At 44.3% G+C, this 18,199-nt stretch overlaps 1 protein-coding gene across 2 annotated transcripts in view; it reads right to left on the bottom strand.

Moving 5' to 3' along the window:
• LOC122558218 (cadherin-11) overlaps positions 1-18,199 on the bottom strand; it is a 243,136-nt gene that overhangs the window by 84,018 nt on the left and 140,919 nt on the right. For both annotated transcript variants that reach the window (XM_043706549.2, XM_043706546.2), the window contains exons 4-5: positions 7,299-7,593; positions 2,874-2,993 (exon numbers count right to left, since the gene is read on the bottom strand). In XM_043706549.2, the coding sequence (XP_043562484.1) occupies positions 2,874-2,993; positions 7,299-7,593 (415 nt within the window). The remainder of the gene's footprint in view (positions 1-2,873; positions 2,994-7,298; positions 7,594-18,199) is intronic.

The following is an 18,199-nucleotide window of genomic DNA, read 5'->3' as shown; positions in this document are numbered from 1 at the left end:
TGATAGAATGGCTATCCATTAGCAAACACACTGCTGTAGTTAGCACCTACAACACACTGACTGTGACATTTTGTGGAGGAGGTTCACCCTTTTTCCGAAGGAATGCATGGATGGGCATTTAATGTTGATTTGCTGATTTTTGAGGAGGATTGAAAAGCAGGATGGCAGTGATTGGAGAATTAGGTGATAATTTCAAAGGGAAGGAGAGTCACGATTTAAGCTCTGAGTAAATATTATATCTATTTTCAGAAGGTAATCCATGCTTTTTCATTTCAGAAAGTTCTGAATTCACTATTCAGAGAAGTGACAGGTGTTGAACATGAGTCAGGAGTGCGATTCATATCTACCTGTGGTTCAATCTCACAGCAGCTGGATAATAAATCACAGGAGCAGGAGCAGGCCATTCATCCCCTCAAGTCTGTTCTCTCATTTAATAAAACTGGTTTGATCTATATCACAAAGCCATGATTGATCTGTATCATAAATCCGTTTAAGCCCCGTATCATTTGATACCTTCACCAAACCAAAACTTATCAGTGTCAGTCTGGGAATGTACTAATGGTTCCCAATGTCCAGAGTTTTCTGTGAGAGACATATCTAGATTTTGACAATTGTATGAGTGAAGAATTGCTCCTATTTTAAGACTGTAATTTCCATTCCAATAACAGAGGAAACAATTTTTCTCCATCCCTACCTCCTTTAAACATTTCAATGCCTCAATATCTCAACTATATCATCCTTCAGTCTTTATTTTGTAATATTCAATATTAGAATATAGATATTGTTGGCAAGTCAATATTAAATGTCCATCCCAACCTGTCCTCCAAAGTTTGGTAAGCCACCTCCTCAAAACATTACTGTCCGTGTCGTGTAGGTGCTGAGCATGCCTTGCGCATGGACCGTTAAGCAGTGGGTTTTCTCAGTAATCCAGAAGCTGCATCGTTGTGTTTTTATTTCAGTTATCTTTACCTGCTGCTGCAACGTTTACGTCATCCCATGTAACAAAGCAAACTTAGCACGTGGGGGATATGGGCACCAATTTGAGACTGGGATGATCAGGAATGTCTTTTCTCAGAGGATTGAAAGTCGTTGGAACTCATTGTCGCAAAGAATTGTGGAAGCAGAGCTTCTGTGTACAATTAGGGCTGAGATCAATAGATTTTTGATTAGTTGGCGAATCAAGGGTTACAGTGAAAATGCAGGAAAGTGGGCATGAGGAATGTTAGAGCAGCCACGATCCTAATGAATGGCAGAGCAGGCTCGAGGGGTTGAATGGCCTACTCCTGTTCCTATTTCTCACGGTCTTATTGAAAATATTTATTACAGCTCATTAATATATACAGTTTATACTTTCACAGACATACCCGTATCTGAGCTAACATTCAGTTTTTGCTTGACAAAGTGCAATATGCTCTCATTAGTGTGTCATGTTACAAGTGGCCCCAGTTAAGCTGAAGTCAGATGGCATGGTGACTCAGTGGTTGGCACTACTGCCTCACAGCGCCAGGGATCTGGGTTCAACTCCAGCCTCAGGCAACTGTCTATGTGGAGTTTGCACGTTCTCCTTGTGTCAGTGTGGGTTTCCTGTGGGTGCTCTCATTTCGTCCCACAGTCCAGGTGGATTGACTATGCTAAATTATCTCTTGTATTCAGGGATAGGTGTGCTAGCCATGGGAAATCCAAGATTACAGCGACAGAGTAGGAGAATTAGTGTAGGTGGGATGCTCTTTGGAGAGTCAGTGTGGATTGTTGGGCCAAATGGCCTGTTTCCATAGCTATAGGTATTTTATTGAGTCTGAGACCTATAGACATAAGGAGTGCACAATGATGGAAAAGACATCATGAGCCTAACTACTAAAGGCATGCTGACATACTGTGAATGTAAAAGGCATACTGACCATGAGGCATAACACAACATGCATGATCATTAATAATGAAACTAGCATGGTATTCCTGATTTATTTCTCTTGTCATCATGATAGAATTTGAATTCATTTCCATTTGAACTAGTCCAGTAACATTAGCACTGCTCTACCATTCCCTTTAAAGTCTTGCCACCAGTGGGCGGCACGGTGGCACAGTGGTTAGCACTGCTGCCTCACAGCGCCAGAGACCCGGGTTCAATTCCCGCCTCAGGCGACTGACTGTGTGGAGTTTGCACGTTCTCCCCGTGTCTGCGTGGGTTTCCTCCGGGTGCTCCGGTTTCCTCCCACAGTCCAAAAGATGTGCAGGGTCAGGTGAATTGGCCATGCTAAATTGCCCGTAGTGTTAGGTAAGGGGTAAATATAGGGGTATGGGTGGATTTCGCTTCGGCGGGTCGGTGTGGACTTGTTGGGCCGAAGGGCCTGTTTCCACACTGTAATGTAATCTAATCTAATCAAGTCAAGTTTATGCAATCTGTCCTCATAAATTATCTTTGATATTCTTACAGTGATTCTACACTGGTTATCTTCCAAAGCTATTCCATCCTTTCCCAGGTTTATTGGCCAAGACTTGAATGCAGCATTCCAGATGTGTTCTGCCTGGGGTTTGCTAAACCTTTAAAATTATCCTGACAACCCCTGGAATTAAAGGTTACCGACCAGGAACGTGCTGCATCCAACAGGCAGGAGAAAACTCGTAGCAGGATGAAAATAAGGGGTACTTTCTTTGAACCCATTTGGCTGTTATCGAAATGTTGGAGAATGGAGTTAAGCGATGAAAACCTCCTGGAATATATTCATTCAGGGTTGGCAATCTATAAATCTTGAGCAAATCATCTGTACTGCTGAAGTGAAGCTTCGTCTTGTAATTCAACCGCATTGTGAGATGAATTTCAACAGTCCGCTCAGCTCTTCCACCACTCTGCACATATTAAAGAGTGATGCTCATACCTGTCTGAGGTTCGACTGAGAAGTAAGGCTGACCCTCGAGAATGCTATACACCAGCCGGGCACTGTTCCCGTAAGATGGGTCATCGGCGTCCGTGGCTGTGACTTGAATGACAGAGGTTCCTGAAAGAGATGGAGATGATCTCATTGTCAAAGGCAGCGAGGGAGTGATAAATGGAGACAGCACATGAAAGAGTGCGCAGCATCCAAACCTGAGCCTTCCCATTCATCACGCTGTCAGAAGCCTGTACCTTGAGCTGTCAATGTTGTGGTGCAAGTGTTTTGTTATAAAACCTATGGCTAACGACACCAGGTACACAACTGTCAGCACTTTAAAAGGGATGTGAAGACATCTTACAAGGATAATACTGGCATCGAGAGAGGCTGCAAATCTTGAGATTATGCCAAATATGTTACATTACAGTGACGTCAGATCAAATGGAACTGGAAACAGTTCTGAAGGAGAGACATAACAGGCTTGAAAGGTTAACTCTATTTCTCTCTCCCCAGATACTGCCAAGCCTGCTGAGTTTCTCCAGCACTTTCTGTTTTCATTTGAAATAGAACTGAAGCATGGGTCTGTCAAGTTCCTGATAAGATAACCTTGCTTACTATCCTCTGTGCATAGCTGTATTGAATTAAGCCTGTTCAGTCATACAGTCATAGAGTCATAGAGATGTACAGCATGGAAGTTGACCCTTCGGTCCAACCTGTCCATGCCGACCGGATATCCCAACCCAATCTAGCCCCACCTGCCAGCACCCGGCCCATATCCTTCCAAACCCTTCTTATTCATATACCCATCCAGATGTCTTTTAAATGTTGCAATTGTACCAGCCTCCACCACTTCCTCTGTCAGTTCATTCCATACACGTACCACCCTCTGTGTGAAAAAGTTGCCCCTTAGTCTCTTTAATATCTTTCTCCTCTCACCCTAAACCTATGCCCTCTAGTTCTAGACTCCCTCACCCCAGGGAAAATACATTGTCTATTTATCCTATCCATGCCCCTCATGATTTTATAAACCTCTATAAGGTCACACCTCAGCCTCCGATGCTCCAGGAAAAACAGCCCCAGCCTATTCAGCCTCTCTCTAAAGCTCAAATCCTCCAACCCTGGCAACATCCTTGTAACAATCTTTTCTGAACCCTTTCAAGTTTCACAACATCTTTCTGATAGGAAGGAGACCAGAATTGCACGCAATATTCCAACAGTGGCCTAACCAATGTCCTGTACAGCCGCAACATGACCTCCCAACTCCCGTACTCAATATTCTGACCTATAAAGAAAAGCATACCAAACGCCTTCTTCACTATCCTTTCTACCTGTGACTCCACTTTCAAGGAACTAAACAACCTGCACTCCAAGGTCACTTTGTTCAGCAACACTCCCTAGGACCTTACCATTAAGTGTATAAGTCACAGGAGTGCTGATCTCACGTGACCACACTTAGTGCCTGAGGATGTTCTTGAGGCATGATCTATATTGGCATCTTAATATAAATCAGTAACTCTTATGCGATACCTATACTGCACAGAGAGAAAACCTGAGGGATAAGCATCAATCAGAACATGTTGAGAGGCAGGATTAGCTTCCCCGTACTTTGTAAAGACTACATATTATCATGCTCACGGGTTCACCAATCTGGCTGATGTGTGTCTTCGGTTTGAAAACTGCTGCTGTAAATCTGTATCATTCAGGTATTGTCAGGAGCTAATTAAGTGTTTACAGCACTTTTAACAATTGATTTTATGTATTGAGCTGAGCAACGTCAATGCTTGGAAATGAGAATTTATACCCATTGCAATGCAGGATATCATTAAACACTCCCCGGACTACTATAGCATGGAAGCAAGTTTGGAGGCTCAAAGTGTAACTGCTGGGGAAGCTCAGCGGGTCTGGCAGCATCTGTAGAGAAAGAAACAGCATTAACAGGACATTTCTGGGTGAAGGAGGAGTTTGAGAAGCGGGTAAAACGTCCATCCATGAAGGGAAGTAGAAACATATTGATATTTTGGTGGAAAGCAAGTTGGAGCCAATAAGAAGCCGCTCTGCATTGCAGGCAATCTGCCTCCGTATGTTGGAAGAGCCTTTGTAAACCAGTTAAGCAAATCAATTGATCTCCCAGAGAGCCACCAGCCAATGCAGTAAAACAACATGATTTTGAGAAGATATTGGGCACCATCTGTCTGCTAGCTCATCAGTAAAGGTTTGGTTAAATTCCAGCTGCGAACCCTTTCTTCCCTCTCTCCACAGATGCAGCCCAACCTACTGAATGATGCTGACATCTCCTGTATTCACAGCTAAAGACTATAAGACATAGGAGTAGGAATTAAGCCATTTGGCCCATCGAGTTTGCTCCACCATTCAAGCATGGCTGATAGGTTTTTCAACCCCATTTTCCACTTTCTTCCCATAACCTTTGACCCCATTGGCAATCCATAACTTACCTATCTTTGTTTTAAATAAATGCAATAACCTGGCCTCCTTCTGTGGCAGTGAATTCCACAGATTCACCACTCTCTGGCTGAAGAGGTTTTTCCTTATCTCCGTTCTAATAGGTCTTCCCTTTACCGTAAGGCTGTGCCATCAGGTCCTCATCTCTCCTGCCAATGGAAACATCTTCCCAACGTCAACCCTGTCTAGGCCTCTCAGCATTCTGTAAGAATCAATCAGATCCCCCTCATCCTTCTAAACTTCACCAAGTAAAGTCCCAGAGTCCTCAAACATTCCTCACATGTTAAGCCTTCCATTCCTGGGACCATTCTTGTGAACCTCCTCTGGGCCCACTCCAGGGCCAATATATCTTTCCTGAGCTATAGGGCCCAAAATTGCTCACACTACTCTAAATGTGGTCTGACCAGAGCCTAAAGTGTATATCGGAAACAAAGTGACACTCCCTCTCCACTGCCTTGCAGTTTACCTCATTCCTAGCTCAGAAGGGTGCCAACTAAAGTAAATCTGTGATGTTCCCATTGTTCACTCTCCAGCACTCTGACTGAGGAAGAAGGTCAGAAACCATCCTGATTGTGGCTGTGCCCCAGAAAATCTAAAACTTATCCCACTCCCCACTCAATATCCTTTTCAGATTCAAAATCTTTATACACCACTGATTCAAACATGACTCTTACCTTCCACTACCAAACATGGAGAGACACTCAACGCCTGCAACAGGCTGGAAGAGTTCTGTGAGTCTACATGTTCCTGAAAATGTTGACACTACTCTTGAGGCTACTCTGTGTCTGATTAAGTCTTCGTTCAACTGACCCCGGAAAATTGGATTGCGATTCGATGCATTGAGATTCTATGTCACATCTGTCTGGTTTTGTAAAGTGTGACATGGAAATTGATTGTGGTTTCTCTCTTCTTTATTCTTTCACGGGATGTGTCTGCTATTGGCAAGGCCAGCATCTGTCACCCTTCCCTAACTCCCCTGAGGTGAAGGTTTGCTCAGCTACTTCAGAATCACTGTGGTTCTGGAGTCACATGTAGGCCAAACTAGTTAAGGATGGTAGATATTCACCTGGAATATTTGGTTTCATGGTCACTATGAGTGCACAAAATCATTTGGTCTCTGTTCTGCCATCCAGTAAGATCATGGTGGATCTAATTGTGACTTTATGTCCTTTCTTGAGTCACCTTCATCTCTTGTGGCTCAAAACTTTGGATATAGTTCATGGCTCAGCATTGGAACGGTGAAGTCCAGACGTAACAAAAGCATTGAGAAGAGTTTCAGAAGCAGACAGACTGTCAAGGATTGGATATGGGATAAAGTGAGGACTGCAGATGTTGGAGATCAAATCTAGGCAATGCTACAGGCTGTTTGGGTAATTGAGTGAATTCAGGTCAGGATTGAATGGTTGCAGTCTCACAGAGAGAGGGATGGAATCAGTGACTAGGAAACAGAGATTGCTGCAAGGGCTGAAGGCAAGTGCTTTGATTTTCCAATATTTATTTGCGAAGACATTTCTGCTCAGCTAATCGTGGACAATGGACAAGCTGCGGGTTAAATCAAAGACGGTGTATGGTTGATGAGAATAGGATCGAGTGCAGTAATAAATAAGCACTGCAACAAAGGAGTGTTGTAACAAACAGACACAGTCACAGTTAGGTACAGGAATGAATGAAGAGTAGACTGAGGAGTAATGAATATATAGACTACCAAATGCTGACAGCAATGAATAAATAATTGAACAGAGTGAGTAGAATATTGAATGACTATCAATTGAGCATAGAAAGATGAGTATTGTAATAAATGCAAAAATTACTGAGTACAATAATGAACCAGTACCGATCGGAAAATGTGGACTGATGAATGAGAATCTAGTAAGTGAATAATATATTTGCGTAATAATGAACAAGGGCAGATCAAAATGAATAAAGAACAAACTTACACTGTCACCTTTCACACAAACTGATGCTACCTACCCACATTCGACATCTCTGGGACTGTGGCATGATGAGGTCCAGTCAAGAATTCAGGAGGGTTGTCATTAATGTCCTGGACTTTCACAATGAACTCAGAGGGAGGCTCCAAAGGTTTGTTTGTTAGCCGGTCCACAGCTTGTGCCATCAGCGTGTATTCAGCGCGTTCCTCTCGGTCCAGCGTTTTCGTTGCGTGGATGTTCCCTGTTTTCTCATCGATAACAAAGATTGTCCCTGCACCTTCACCTGACAGGATGTACCTGATCTTCCCCCCTCCGCTGTCCAGATCTGTGTGGAGCTGCAAAAACAAAACACACACCTTGGCGTTACTGACCACAGCTTGCTGACCATTCACTTAACAGAGGCTCACTGTCAGGAACCCTTTCATAGGAAGAGTCTCATGATCAGTGCCCATTGAGAAAGATTCAACATTCAGGATCCTTTTAAAGTGTGTCTCACCATGATGACTTTTTTTAAAGTGGGTCCCACAATTATGATCCCCTGTAAAGAGGGAGACTCACCAATATGATCCCTTTTGAAATGGATCCCATCATTATGACCCTTTTTAAAGTGGGTCTCACCATGACAAACCCTTTTAAACACAGACCACATCTTGATGATCCCTTTTAAAGTGGGTCTCACTGGAATGACCTCTTTAAAAGAAACAGTATCATTATTCTAACCCCTTTTAAAGTGGGAGAACACCATTATGACTCCTTTAAAGAAGGGACACTTTTTTAAAGAGTGTATCAGACTGTTATAACACCTTTTAACGAGGGGTAAGTATCATGTATCCATATACACATCATTATGACTCCTTGTTAAAACGAGATTTTTTTTTTCAAATGATCTCATCATGTGGACAAAGCTGAAAATTTCCTTTCTTTTACTATATGTTTTGATAATTCCGAAAGAGATTCCCAATGTTTGAAGTTTGTCCAATTTGTCCTTGTCTGTTTTTCTCTCTGCAGCTCTTTCCAAGATTGTTTTATTCACCAGCTGACCATCCAATCCCAGACAAGGGAATACCTCATTTTAATAAAAAAACGCAAATTCTCTTCCCAGTTCTGACGCGCAGAGCTAACAACCCATCTCAGTGAGATTTCAATCACCACCTCTATATATGAGACATGCCTTCTTGCCAAAAGAAGCACTGCATCCACACAAGTAGGGTTGATCCAGTGTAACACATCATTGGGATCTACAGCACAGAAAAAGGACCTTCAGCCATTGAGCCTGTACTGGTGAAAGCAATGATCTAACTACTTTAACTCTATTTTCCAGCACTTGGTCCACATGTCTCGACATCACAAGTGCACACCTAAATACTTCTTTGATGTTTTGAGGGTTTATTTCCATACCACCTCTACAGGCTGTGAGGTCCAGATTCCCACCACACTCTGGGTGAAAAAGATTTTCCTCACATCCCCTCGAAACCTCCTGCCTACTCCCTCAGTCATCGATCTTTCCAGTCTACCCTACCCACGCCCCTCATCATTTTCTACATCTCAATCATATCCCCTCTTAGTCTCCTCTGCTCTAAGGAAAACAAAGCCAGTCGGTCCAATCCCTCTCCCGAACTGAAACTCTCTCGCCCAGGCAACATCCTGGTAAATCTCTCCACTGCAATCAGATCCCTTCAAGAATAGGGATTCCTCCTGTTTTATCCAGCTCTCTTTGCATTTTGGTCTTTATTTCGAAGAAGCTGGACTACAGAAGTGAGGAGATCATGCTCAAGTAGTAGAACATCTCAAGTCAAAGATCAGCTGGATAAACTATGTTCAGTTCTGGGCACTGTTCTTAGGCAGGAGAGGTGACTTTACAAGTGGGAGATGGTGAAGGGGTGGGTAGTTACAACACAGATTCAGCAGCATTGCACCTACACATTTTGTTATTCGCTCATGGGATGTGGGGTTCACTGGTAGGGGCAGCGTTTACTGTTTCTCCCTCACTGAGAAAGTGGGGGTGAACTGCCTTCTTAAACCGGTACAGTCCATGTGCTGTAGGTAGACCCATAAGCCCTTAGGGAGGGAATTCTAGGATCTTGATCCAGCGGCAGTCAAGGAACGACAATATATTTCTATGTCAGGGACGGTGAATGCCTTGCTGGGGAATTTGCACATGGTAGTGTTCCCGTGTATCTGCTGCCCTTGTCCTTCTAGATGGAAGTGACTGAGGGTTTGGAAGGTGCTGTCTGATGGCCTTTGGTGAATTTCTGTAGTGCGCATTGTAGATAGTACACAGTGGTGTTAGGAGTGGATGCTTGTGGATGTAGTAGGTGGAGGTAGGTAATGCAGATGCTGGAGATCAGAGTCAAGATTAGAGTGGTGCTGCAGAAGCACAGCAGGTCAGGCAGCATCCTATGATTCAGGCAAAAGCCCTTCATCAGGAATGCAGCTGGGAGCCTCGGGGGTGGAGAGATATATGGGAAGGGTGTGGTGCCAGCCAAGTGGCTGCTTTGTCCTGGATGGTGTTGAGCTTCTTGAGTTTTGTTGGAACTGCACTCATCCAGGCAAGTGGGGAGTATTCCATCACACCCCTGACTTGTACCTTGTAGATGGTGGACAGGCTTTGGGGAGTCAGGAGGTGAGTAACTCACTGCAGATTCCTAGACTCTGACCTGCTCCTGTAGCCACAGTATTTATATAACTAGCCCACTTCAGTTTCTGGTCAATGGTAGTCCTCAGGATGTTGATAGCAGAGTATTCAGTATCATTTTTTTGCCAGTGGCTAGTTTCTCTCTTGGCGAAGATAGTCATTCCCCAGTATTTGTTTGACATGGATAATTAACATCAAATAGTTAGTCAATTACAAGCAACAAAAATACGAATTCATGGTAAAGCTCAGCATCTGTGAAGAGAAATCAGGAGTTAACGTTTCGGGTCTGGTAAATTACAAAGGCAAGTTGAATGGACCTTGTTTTATATCCCCTTGACTATAAAGGACAGAGGGGGTGATCTGTACAAATGTTAATAATGTTCAAAGGATTCAGAAGGTAGGAAAGCAGAATACATTTCCTCAAGATTAGAAAATCAAGAACAAGGCAACAAAATCTGAAAATTGGAGCTGGCTTCAGGAGAGAAGCTAGGTAGCACATTCCCACACAGAGGCCAGTGAAAATTTGGACATCATTCCCCCAAAAAAAGATTGATTGCTGAGGAGCAACTAGACTTTTCAAAACCATGAGATGTTCTTGTGATGATTTCAGGAGTCACGGCATATGAACAGGTGAGTAAAGTTGATAGACAGATTGATTCATTGAGCAGTGGAACCCACTCAGAGGTTGTTCACAATGTTGTTAAGCCATCTTTATTCCTTCCTGACCGCTGAGGTTTCTCAGGTGTCACCCTCAGCCCGTCCTTTTGTGGCAAATGTTTATCGATTCACACACACACCACGACTCGGGCACTGAATCACAGAGGGTCATTCCAATTCTGAAGGTATGCTGCTTTGGTGGAAATCATAACCTTCAGGTGAGTTGCTGAACATGATGCTCTGTCTGTACCCGTGTCACAAATAGATGCAAACAATCTGCAGAAGATGAACATGTTATGTACGCGTCAATAACCACAAACTAAGTTACCATTAAATTTTCCCTCCTCCAAGATATTATTTAACACCAGGCTTAATTATTCCAATGCACTACTGGCATGCTAGTCATCTTCTGTAAGTTCCAGGTCATCCAAAATTCTGCTGCTGCTGACATGCACCAAGTCCTGTGTGTTTATCATTCCCATATCTATTGAGCTACATTGACTCCTCCTCATCCTTGCTTCTAAGTCCCTCCATCTCTCTGTAAGCTCCTCTAGTCGTGTAATTTTCCAACATGTCTATATTTCTCCATTTCCAGCCTTTACACCATTCACAACTTTAGTTGCTCCACCACTGGTGTCCATGTCCTTAGCTCCTTTGAGCCTAAATTATGCAATTCACTCCTTAAACCATTTCAAACGCCATCCCCTTTGAACTAGATTTGATGACTTGGGCCAATAGCCTTTCCCGCACACAGAGCACGGCTGGAGATCATCAGCAGGCTTTTTTTTAAGACTTGTGAGAGACAGGGAGGAGGAGCAAAAGAAACGTATGGTGTGGATGCCCAGTTCAAAAGACTAAGGGCTCATTAAAGGTGGAGAAAAAGAGATGTAAAATGGGGGTAAATTAACTCTGAAAAGATCAGGACTGGTTCTCCCTACTAAGAGTCGAAAAGTGTGATGCGGGAAAAGCACACAGGTCAGGCAGCATCCGAGGAGCAGAAGAGTCGAGGTTTTGGGCATAAGCCCTTCATTGATTCTCCTGCTCCTCGGATGGTGCCTGACCTGCTGTGATTTTCCAGCACCACACTTTTCGGCTCTGAGTCTCCAGCATCTGCAGTCCTCACTTTCTCCCAAATAAGAGTAAAGTCAACCAGCCATGAACAGGACAAGACTGTGGATGGTTGTTGGGGGGGTGGGGGGAGGAGCGAGTAGGGGATTTGGAGGAAGGGAGACATGATAAGAGAAGTGCACAGCAGACAAGTTCTGAAGTTCTGGAATTACAAACTTTGAGTCTGTAAAGTGCCTGAACAGAAAATGAGGTGTTGCTTCTTTTGCTTGTGTTGAATCTCACTGGAACATTGCAGGAGGTCCAGGACAGAATTGTTAACACAAGGGCACAGTGATTTTACTGAAATGGCAAGCAACTGGGAAGTCAATGGTTATTCCTGTGGTCAGAGCAGAGGTGTTCCACAAAGTGGGAACCTAGTTTGTGTTTGGTCTCACCAATGTAGAGGAGACCACGTCATGAGCAGTGAATGCAGTAGACTGAATTGAAAGAAGTACAAATGAAACACTGTTTCACTTGGAAGGTGTGACTGGGCAATTGGACAGTGATGAAGGAGGAGGTGAACGGGCAAGTGCTGTACCTTTTACAAAGTGCCGCGTGGGAGTGAGCTAGCATTTGGAACGATGAAGGAGTGACCCAGGGTGTCAGGGAGAGCGTGGTGCCTGTGGAATGCTGACAGTGGAGGGGAAGGGAGGATGTGTAGGTAGTGGCCTCTTCCACCACAACCCAATAACACTCTGAAATGCCTGGCTCTCTCCAGTTGCAGTCTCCTCAGGATTTAACAACCTTGATCATTCCGACCTTGGTGCGCATGGTGGCCAATGTCCTCACAAGACTTGGTGTCAAAGGTTATGTGATAGTTCACCTGTGAAATGGGGAGGCTAGAGTGCAATAAAAAGGGCATGGGGAGAGCACATGTGGAGTACTCCTCTCTTTATTTAAGGAAGAATCTGAGTGCATTAGAAACAGTTCAGCTGAGGTTTACCACACTAATATCCAGACTCGTTACCTTGTGAGGAAATGTTGAATATTATCCCTGAATGTTGCCACCCAAGTTGACAGGGTTGTTAAGAAGGCATACGGTGAGTTAGCTTTTATTAGTAGAGGGACTGGGTTTCGGAGCCACATGGTTATGTTACAGCTGTACAAAACTCTGGTGCGGTCACATTTGGAGTATTGTGTACAGTTCTGGTCACTGCAATACAGGAAGGATGTGGAAGCTTTGGAAAAGATTCAGATGAGATTTACTTGAATGTTGCCTGGTATGGAGGGAAGGTCTTTTTTTTTAGATTAGATTACTTACAGTGTGGAAACAGGCCCTTCGGCCCAACAAGTCCACACCGACCCGCCGAAGCGCAACCCACCCATACCCCTACATTTACCCCTTTAACCTAACACTATGGGCAATTTAGCATGACCAATTCACCTGACCCGCACATCTTTGGACTGTGGGAGGAAACCGGAGCACCCGGAGGAAACCCACGCAGACACGGGGAGAAGGTGCAAACTCCACACAGTCAGTCGCCTGAGTCGGGAATTGAACCCGGGTCTCTGGCGCTGTGAGGCAGCAGTGCTAACCACTGTGCCACCGTGCCGCCCACTAGGAAAGGTTGAGGGACTTGAGGGCTGTTTTTGTTAGAGAGAAACAAGTTGAGAGGCGATTTTATTGAGACATATAAGATAATCAGAGGGTGAGATAGGGTGGACAGTGAGAGCCTTTTTCCTCAGATGGCGATGGCTAGCACGAGGGGACATAGCTTTAAACTGAGGGGTGATAGATATAGGACAGATGTCAGAGGTAGTTTCCTTACTCGGAGAGTAGTAAGGGCATGGAATGGCCAGCCTGCAACAGTAGTAGACTCGCCAACTTTAAGGGCATTTAAAATATCATTGGATAAACATATGGATGAAAATTCAATAGTGTAGGTTAGATAGGCTCCACAGGTTGGAGCAACATCAAGGGCTGAAGGGCCTGTACTTTGCTGTAATGTTCTGTGTCCTCTATGTTCTAGACTGGGCTTGTATTGGTGGGAATTCAGAAGAGTAAGAGATGACTCAATTGACACATATAGGATCCTGAGGGTTCTTGGCAGGGTGGGTATGGAGACGGTGGAGCATGGGAGCATCTAGAACTGAGCATCATGGTTTACTAATCTGCGGACAGAGACAGAGAGGAGAGAGCTTTCTTTCAATTGTTTGGAACTCTCACTGTAGGAAAGCAGTTAAGGCAGAGTTTTTGAAGCATGTTAAAGTACAAACAGATTCTGGATAAGTAAGGAGTTGAAAGGCTATCCAGGTAAGCAGGAATGGTGGTAGAGAAAGGAACACATTGCCAGGACTTTAGGGGACAATATTGGACAACAGAGACCAGAGAGTCAGAGTGACTGAAATCTAAGGAGTGAGAAAGATGGAACTTCTGAAGCTGTTCCAGTTTCAGTAACATCCATTTAATATCATAGCATTCAGTACTTTACCATTTAAACAATTAATTCAGTAATTTATTTGAAATCCAAGATGGTACCAGAGCATAATGACATTATGCACTTTTCATTCTACCTCGGTACAGGTGACAATATTAAATTAATCAAATAAATCAAATCAAAACAAAATAATCAGATCAGTGACGATTTCACTGAACGGTAAAGCTGGTTTGAGGGCCACATGGTCACTGCCTGCTCCTAATTCATATGTTTGTATCAGAAATGCTACATAAACACAGGATGTTGTACTACACCAAGTATAATTGCTATACTTGACTTCAAATTGCAGTTCACCAGGATGCAAAAGGCATTGAGATGATTTAATCAACACAAGTTAATCTTTGTGGAAGAATTTACTAGGATGGACTTAGAGAAAATCAAGGGTTTGAGCTATAGGGAGAGGCTGAATAGGCTGGGGCTGTTATCCCTGGAGCGTCGGAGGCTGAGGGGTGACCTTATAGAGGTTTATAACATAATGAGGGGCTTGGATAGGATAAATAGACAAGGTCTTTTCATTCGGTTGGAGGAGTCCAGAACAAGAGGGCATAGTTTTAGGGTGAGAGGGGAAAGATTTAAAAGGGATCTAAGGGGCAACTTTTTCATGCAGAGGGTGGTGTGTGTATAGAATGAGCTGCCAGAGGGAGTGGTGGAGGCTGGCACAATTGCAACATTTAAAAGGTATCTGGATGAGTATATGATTAGGAAGGATTTAGAGGGATATGGGCCAAGTGCTGGCAAATGGCACTAAATGAGGTTAGGATATCTGGTCGGCGTGGATGTTTTGGACTGAAGGGTCTATTTCCGTGTTGCATATCTCTATGACTCTAAGTTGAACACTCCAAATCTAAGGATCAGGAATATAAGATCGCCACTAATAACTTTAAAGAGAAAATGCGCTATTTCAGGAATAGTTGAGGGGAGTAGCTAAGTCCACTAAAGGAATGTTAGCCAGGAAGACAAATGAGAAAGGAATAGCAGAATATGATGAAGGAGTTTGATGAATAAAGCTGATAGGCAGCTCACATGAAGCAGACTAGTGAGGTCATTCTGTATAGCCCCCTCCAGAGGCTACAGAGACAGTGACAGGAGAAGCTTGGGTAATGCAGCCAATGCAGTCATCATCTCAGCATGCATGCTCCTCGCTGTTTTCCATGTCCTGTCCCATCAAGGTCCTCTGCAGCAGAAAGCTTCTGTGACTTCAGTGTTAAACATGCAAGTGCAGCAGGCAGTGAAGATGGTAAAAGGTATGTTGGGCTTCTTAAGGAGAAGATTGATGGCAGAACAAGGATGCCTTGCTGCAGTTACCTTGTTAAGACCACATCCTGGAGGATTGTGTGCAGTTCTGGTCTCCTTACCTGAGGAAGGATGATCTGGCAACAGAGGCAGTGCAACAAGGGAGGCGGTGGTCTCATGGAGTTATCACTGGATCGTTAATCCAGAGACCGAAGCAATATTCTGGGGACCCAGGTTCAAATCTTGCCTCAGCAGATGGTGGAATTGGAATTCAATAATTGTCTGGAATTAAGATTCTCATGACCATAAGTTGATTGTTGAAAAACCCCCTTCTGGTTCACTAATGTCCTTTAGTGAAGGAAACTTCCCTCGTTACCTGGTCTGGTCTACATGTGACTCCAGACCTACAGCAATGTGGTTGACTTTTAACTGCCCTCTGGGCAATTAGGGATGGACAATAAATACTGGGCCCAGCCAATGACACCTTCAATCCATGAATGAATCAAAGTTTTACAGGGTGGAGTACTGATGTAAGAAGAGAGACTGACTCGGTAAGGACTATGTGCACTGGAGTTTAGAGCAATGAGGGGGGACCATACAGGAACATGTAAAATTCTAACAAGACTAGACTGGATGAATGCAGAAACAATGTCCTCAATGGCCGGGAATCCAGAACCAGGGGTCACATCTCACGATAGAGGGGAGCCCTTTTAAGGCTGGGGTGAGGAGAAACTCAGAGAATGGGAAGCCAGTGGAGCTCTCTCCCACAGAGAGTGGCTGAAGTTAAAAGACTGAAGGTTTCAAGAAGGGGTTAGTTGTAATTCTTCATGCTAAAGGGATCAAAAGATATGGGGAGAAAGCAGGAACAAGGGACTGCGTTGGATGGTCATTCACCCCACTTACACCAATTGATCTCTGCCTATATACGTGGTGTCGGTGTGTCCTCTCTCAATGCACCTGCAGCAGTCCGAATGCTTTTAATTTATAATAAACCTGTTGGGCTATAATTGGGGGTCGTGCGACTTTTAGCCATGATGGTGGAGTAGATTTAAAAGGCCAAATGACCTCCTCTTGCTCCTATTTTCTATGATTCTATGTTTCTAGTCAGCTCTCAAACAGTCTATCCTTTCCCCAGAGTCTGGTTGCAGTCCATTAATGCACAGTGGTTCAACAGGTATTGGTCCCAGTCAGTGCAAGTGTTTGAGCTGGTGTCAATGAGGGTCACATCAAATGACAAGACCACTTCATTATTGTACCGCCTCTCTCCTCCTTATCCACCTGGAGGTGCAGTGGCTGGGCAGTTTGGAGTCATGGATATCGTCTGAACTTGGAAGGGGAAGGGGTGCCGGGTGGTAAGTTGCAGTGAGTGGAGAGTGAGAGGTTGCTGGTCTCCCTTTCACATGGACAGCCTGCCTTTAAGGAATGCAGACTGCCTGTTCCCCATGATTCCCAACATAATGCCGATAAACCCCATCCTGAGTGAAGGGGTAGCCAGCAGTGAGGAATCCACTCGGCTCCACGCTACAAGTCATGGCCCTGAGGTGGAGACACCAAATTTGCACCCTTACCCCTACCAACAGGAACAGGGAGAGGCAGGTCAAAAATTACCATCCCCACCCACATCCAAACAAATCCGGGCAGATGCATTTTTCCCCCTTTGTATCTTGCTTCACAGTGAGCTACAGACAAAACACTCTTCAAACTAAATTATGCAAAACAAGCCTGAGAGTATTTAACACGTTTTATCTGTCATTCGATTCCTCACTGTTTTACTGCAGCTACTAAACCTGGCTGAGCAGCACTACTAAAACTGTAATGGTAGAATTCTGTTTGCATTGTAAAGGGTTCTCAGAATAGATAATTCGAGACCTCTTTTACAAGTCAAGCACATGGTGACATTTACGAGGGAGTTTGAGGAACAAGGTTGAAGGGAAAGAGCAGGGTGATGGGCTGAGAGGGGGTGGCACAGGTACACAGGTGTCAGCTGTAGCTCTGTGGGCAGCACTCTCACCTCTGAGTCACAGCATTCACAACTCAAATCCCACTCCAAGATTCTTTCAGCGCATAACAGCAGTGCTGCATTGAACAGGGTGCTGGCTGGCAGAGGAGGTGGTAAACCAAAGCCCTGCCTTGCCCTCGTGGGTGAACCTCAGAAATTCTGGGAGACTACGTTCAAGAGGAGCTGTATCCACGCCACCGCCTGCCCTCAACCAATGTGAATGAGACGGATGTTGATTTGTGGGATCTTGCTGTGCAGAAAGCTTCGCACATCGCCACCATCCCTACAATTTGAAAGCACTTTCCTGGCTTCAAAGCATTTTGCAACGTTTTGAGGTCAGGAACGGCGATAAGAGAAATGCAGTTCAGTTCCGAGCTGTGGGGATACTTTAACGGGGTCAAGAAGGTACAACAAAGCCTTGTCTTTCTCAGGTGGCTCAGGAAATTCAGCATGTCTATAAGGACCCTCACCAACGCTTACTATCTGGGTGCATAATGACCTGGTATGGCAACTGCTCTGCTCAGGACCGTAAAGAACGACAGAAGGTTGTGAACACAGCCCAGACCATCACAGAAGCCAACTTGCCAACCATGGAGTCCACTTACATTTGACATGAAAAGGCTGCCAACATCACCAAAGACCCCCTTGCACCCCGGTAATGCTCTCCTACAACCTTGTCCATCAGGTAGAAGATATATAAATTTGAACACACGCATCAACAGGTTCAAGAACAGTTTCTTCCCTGTTGTTATTAGACTGATGAATGGACTCTCTAACTTCAAATAATATTGATCTTGCTTTGTACAGCTGTAACCTTGGATGCCTTACTCTATCTAAACACCCTATGATCTGTATGTCCTTGCTGACTATGA

Source organism: Chiloscyllium plagiosum, unplaced genomic scaffold, assembly GCF_037043375.1.
Source record: "Chiloscyllium plagiosum isolate Xiang-an unplaced genomic scaffold, Cpla_swu_hap1 HiC_scaffold_17, whole genome shotgun sequence".
NCBI lineage: Eukaryota > Metazoa > Chordata > Chondrichthyes > Orectolobiformes > Hemiscylliidae > Chiloscyllium > Chiloscyllium plagiosum.
The sequence above is the reverse complement of the archived record's forward strand: the minus strand, read 5'-3'. Positions and strand labels throughout refer to the sequence as shown.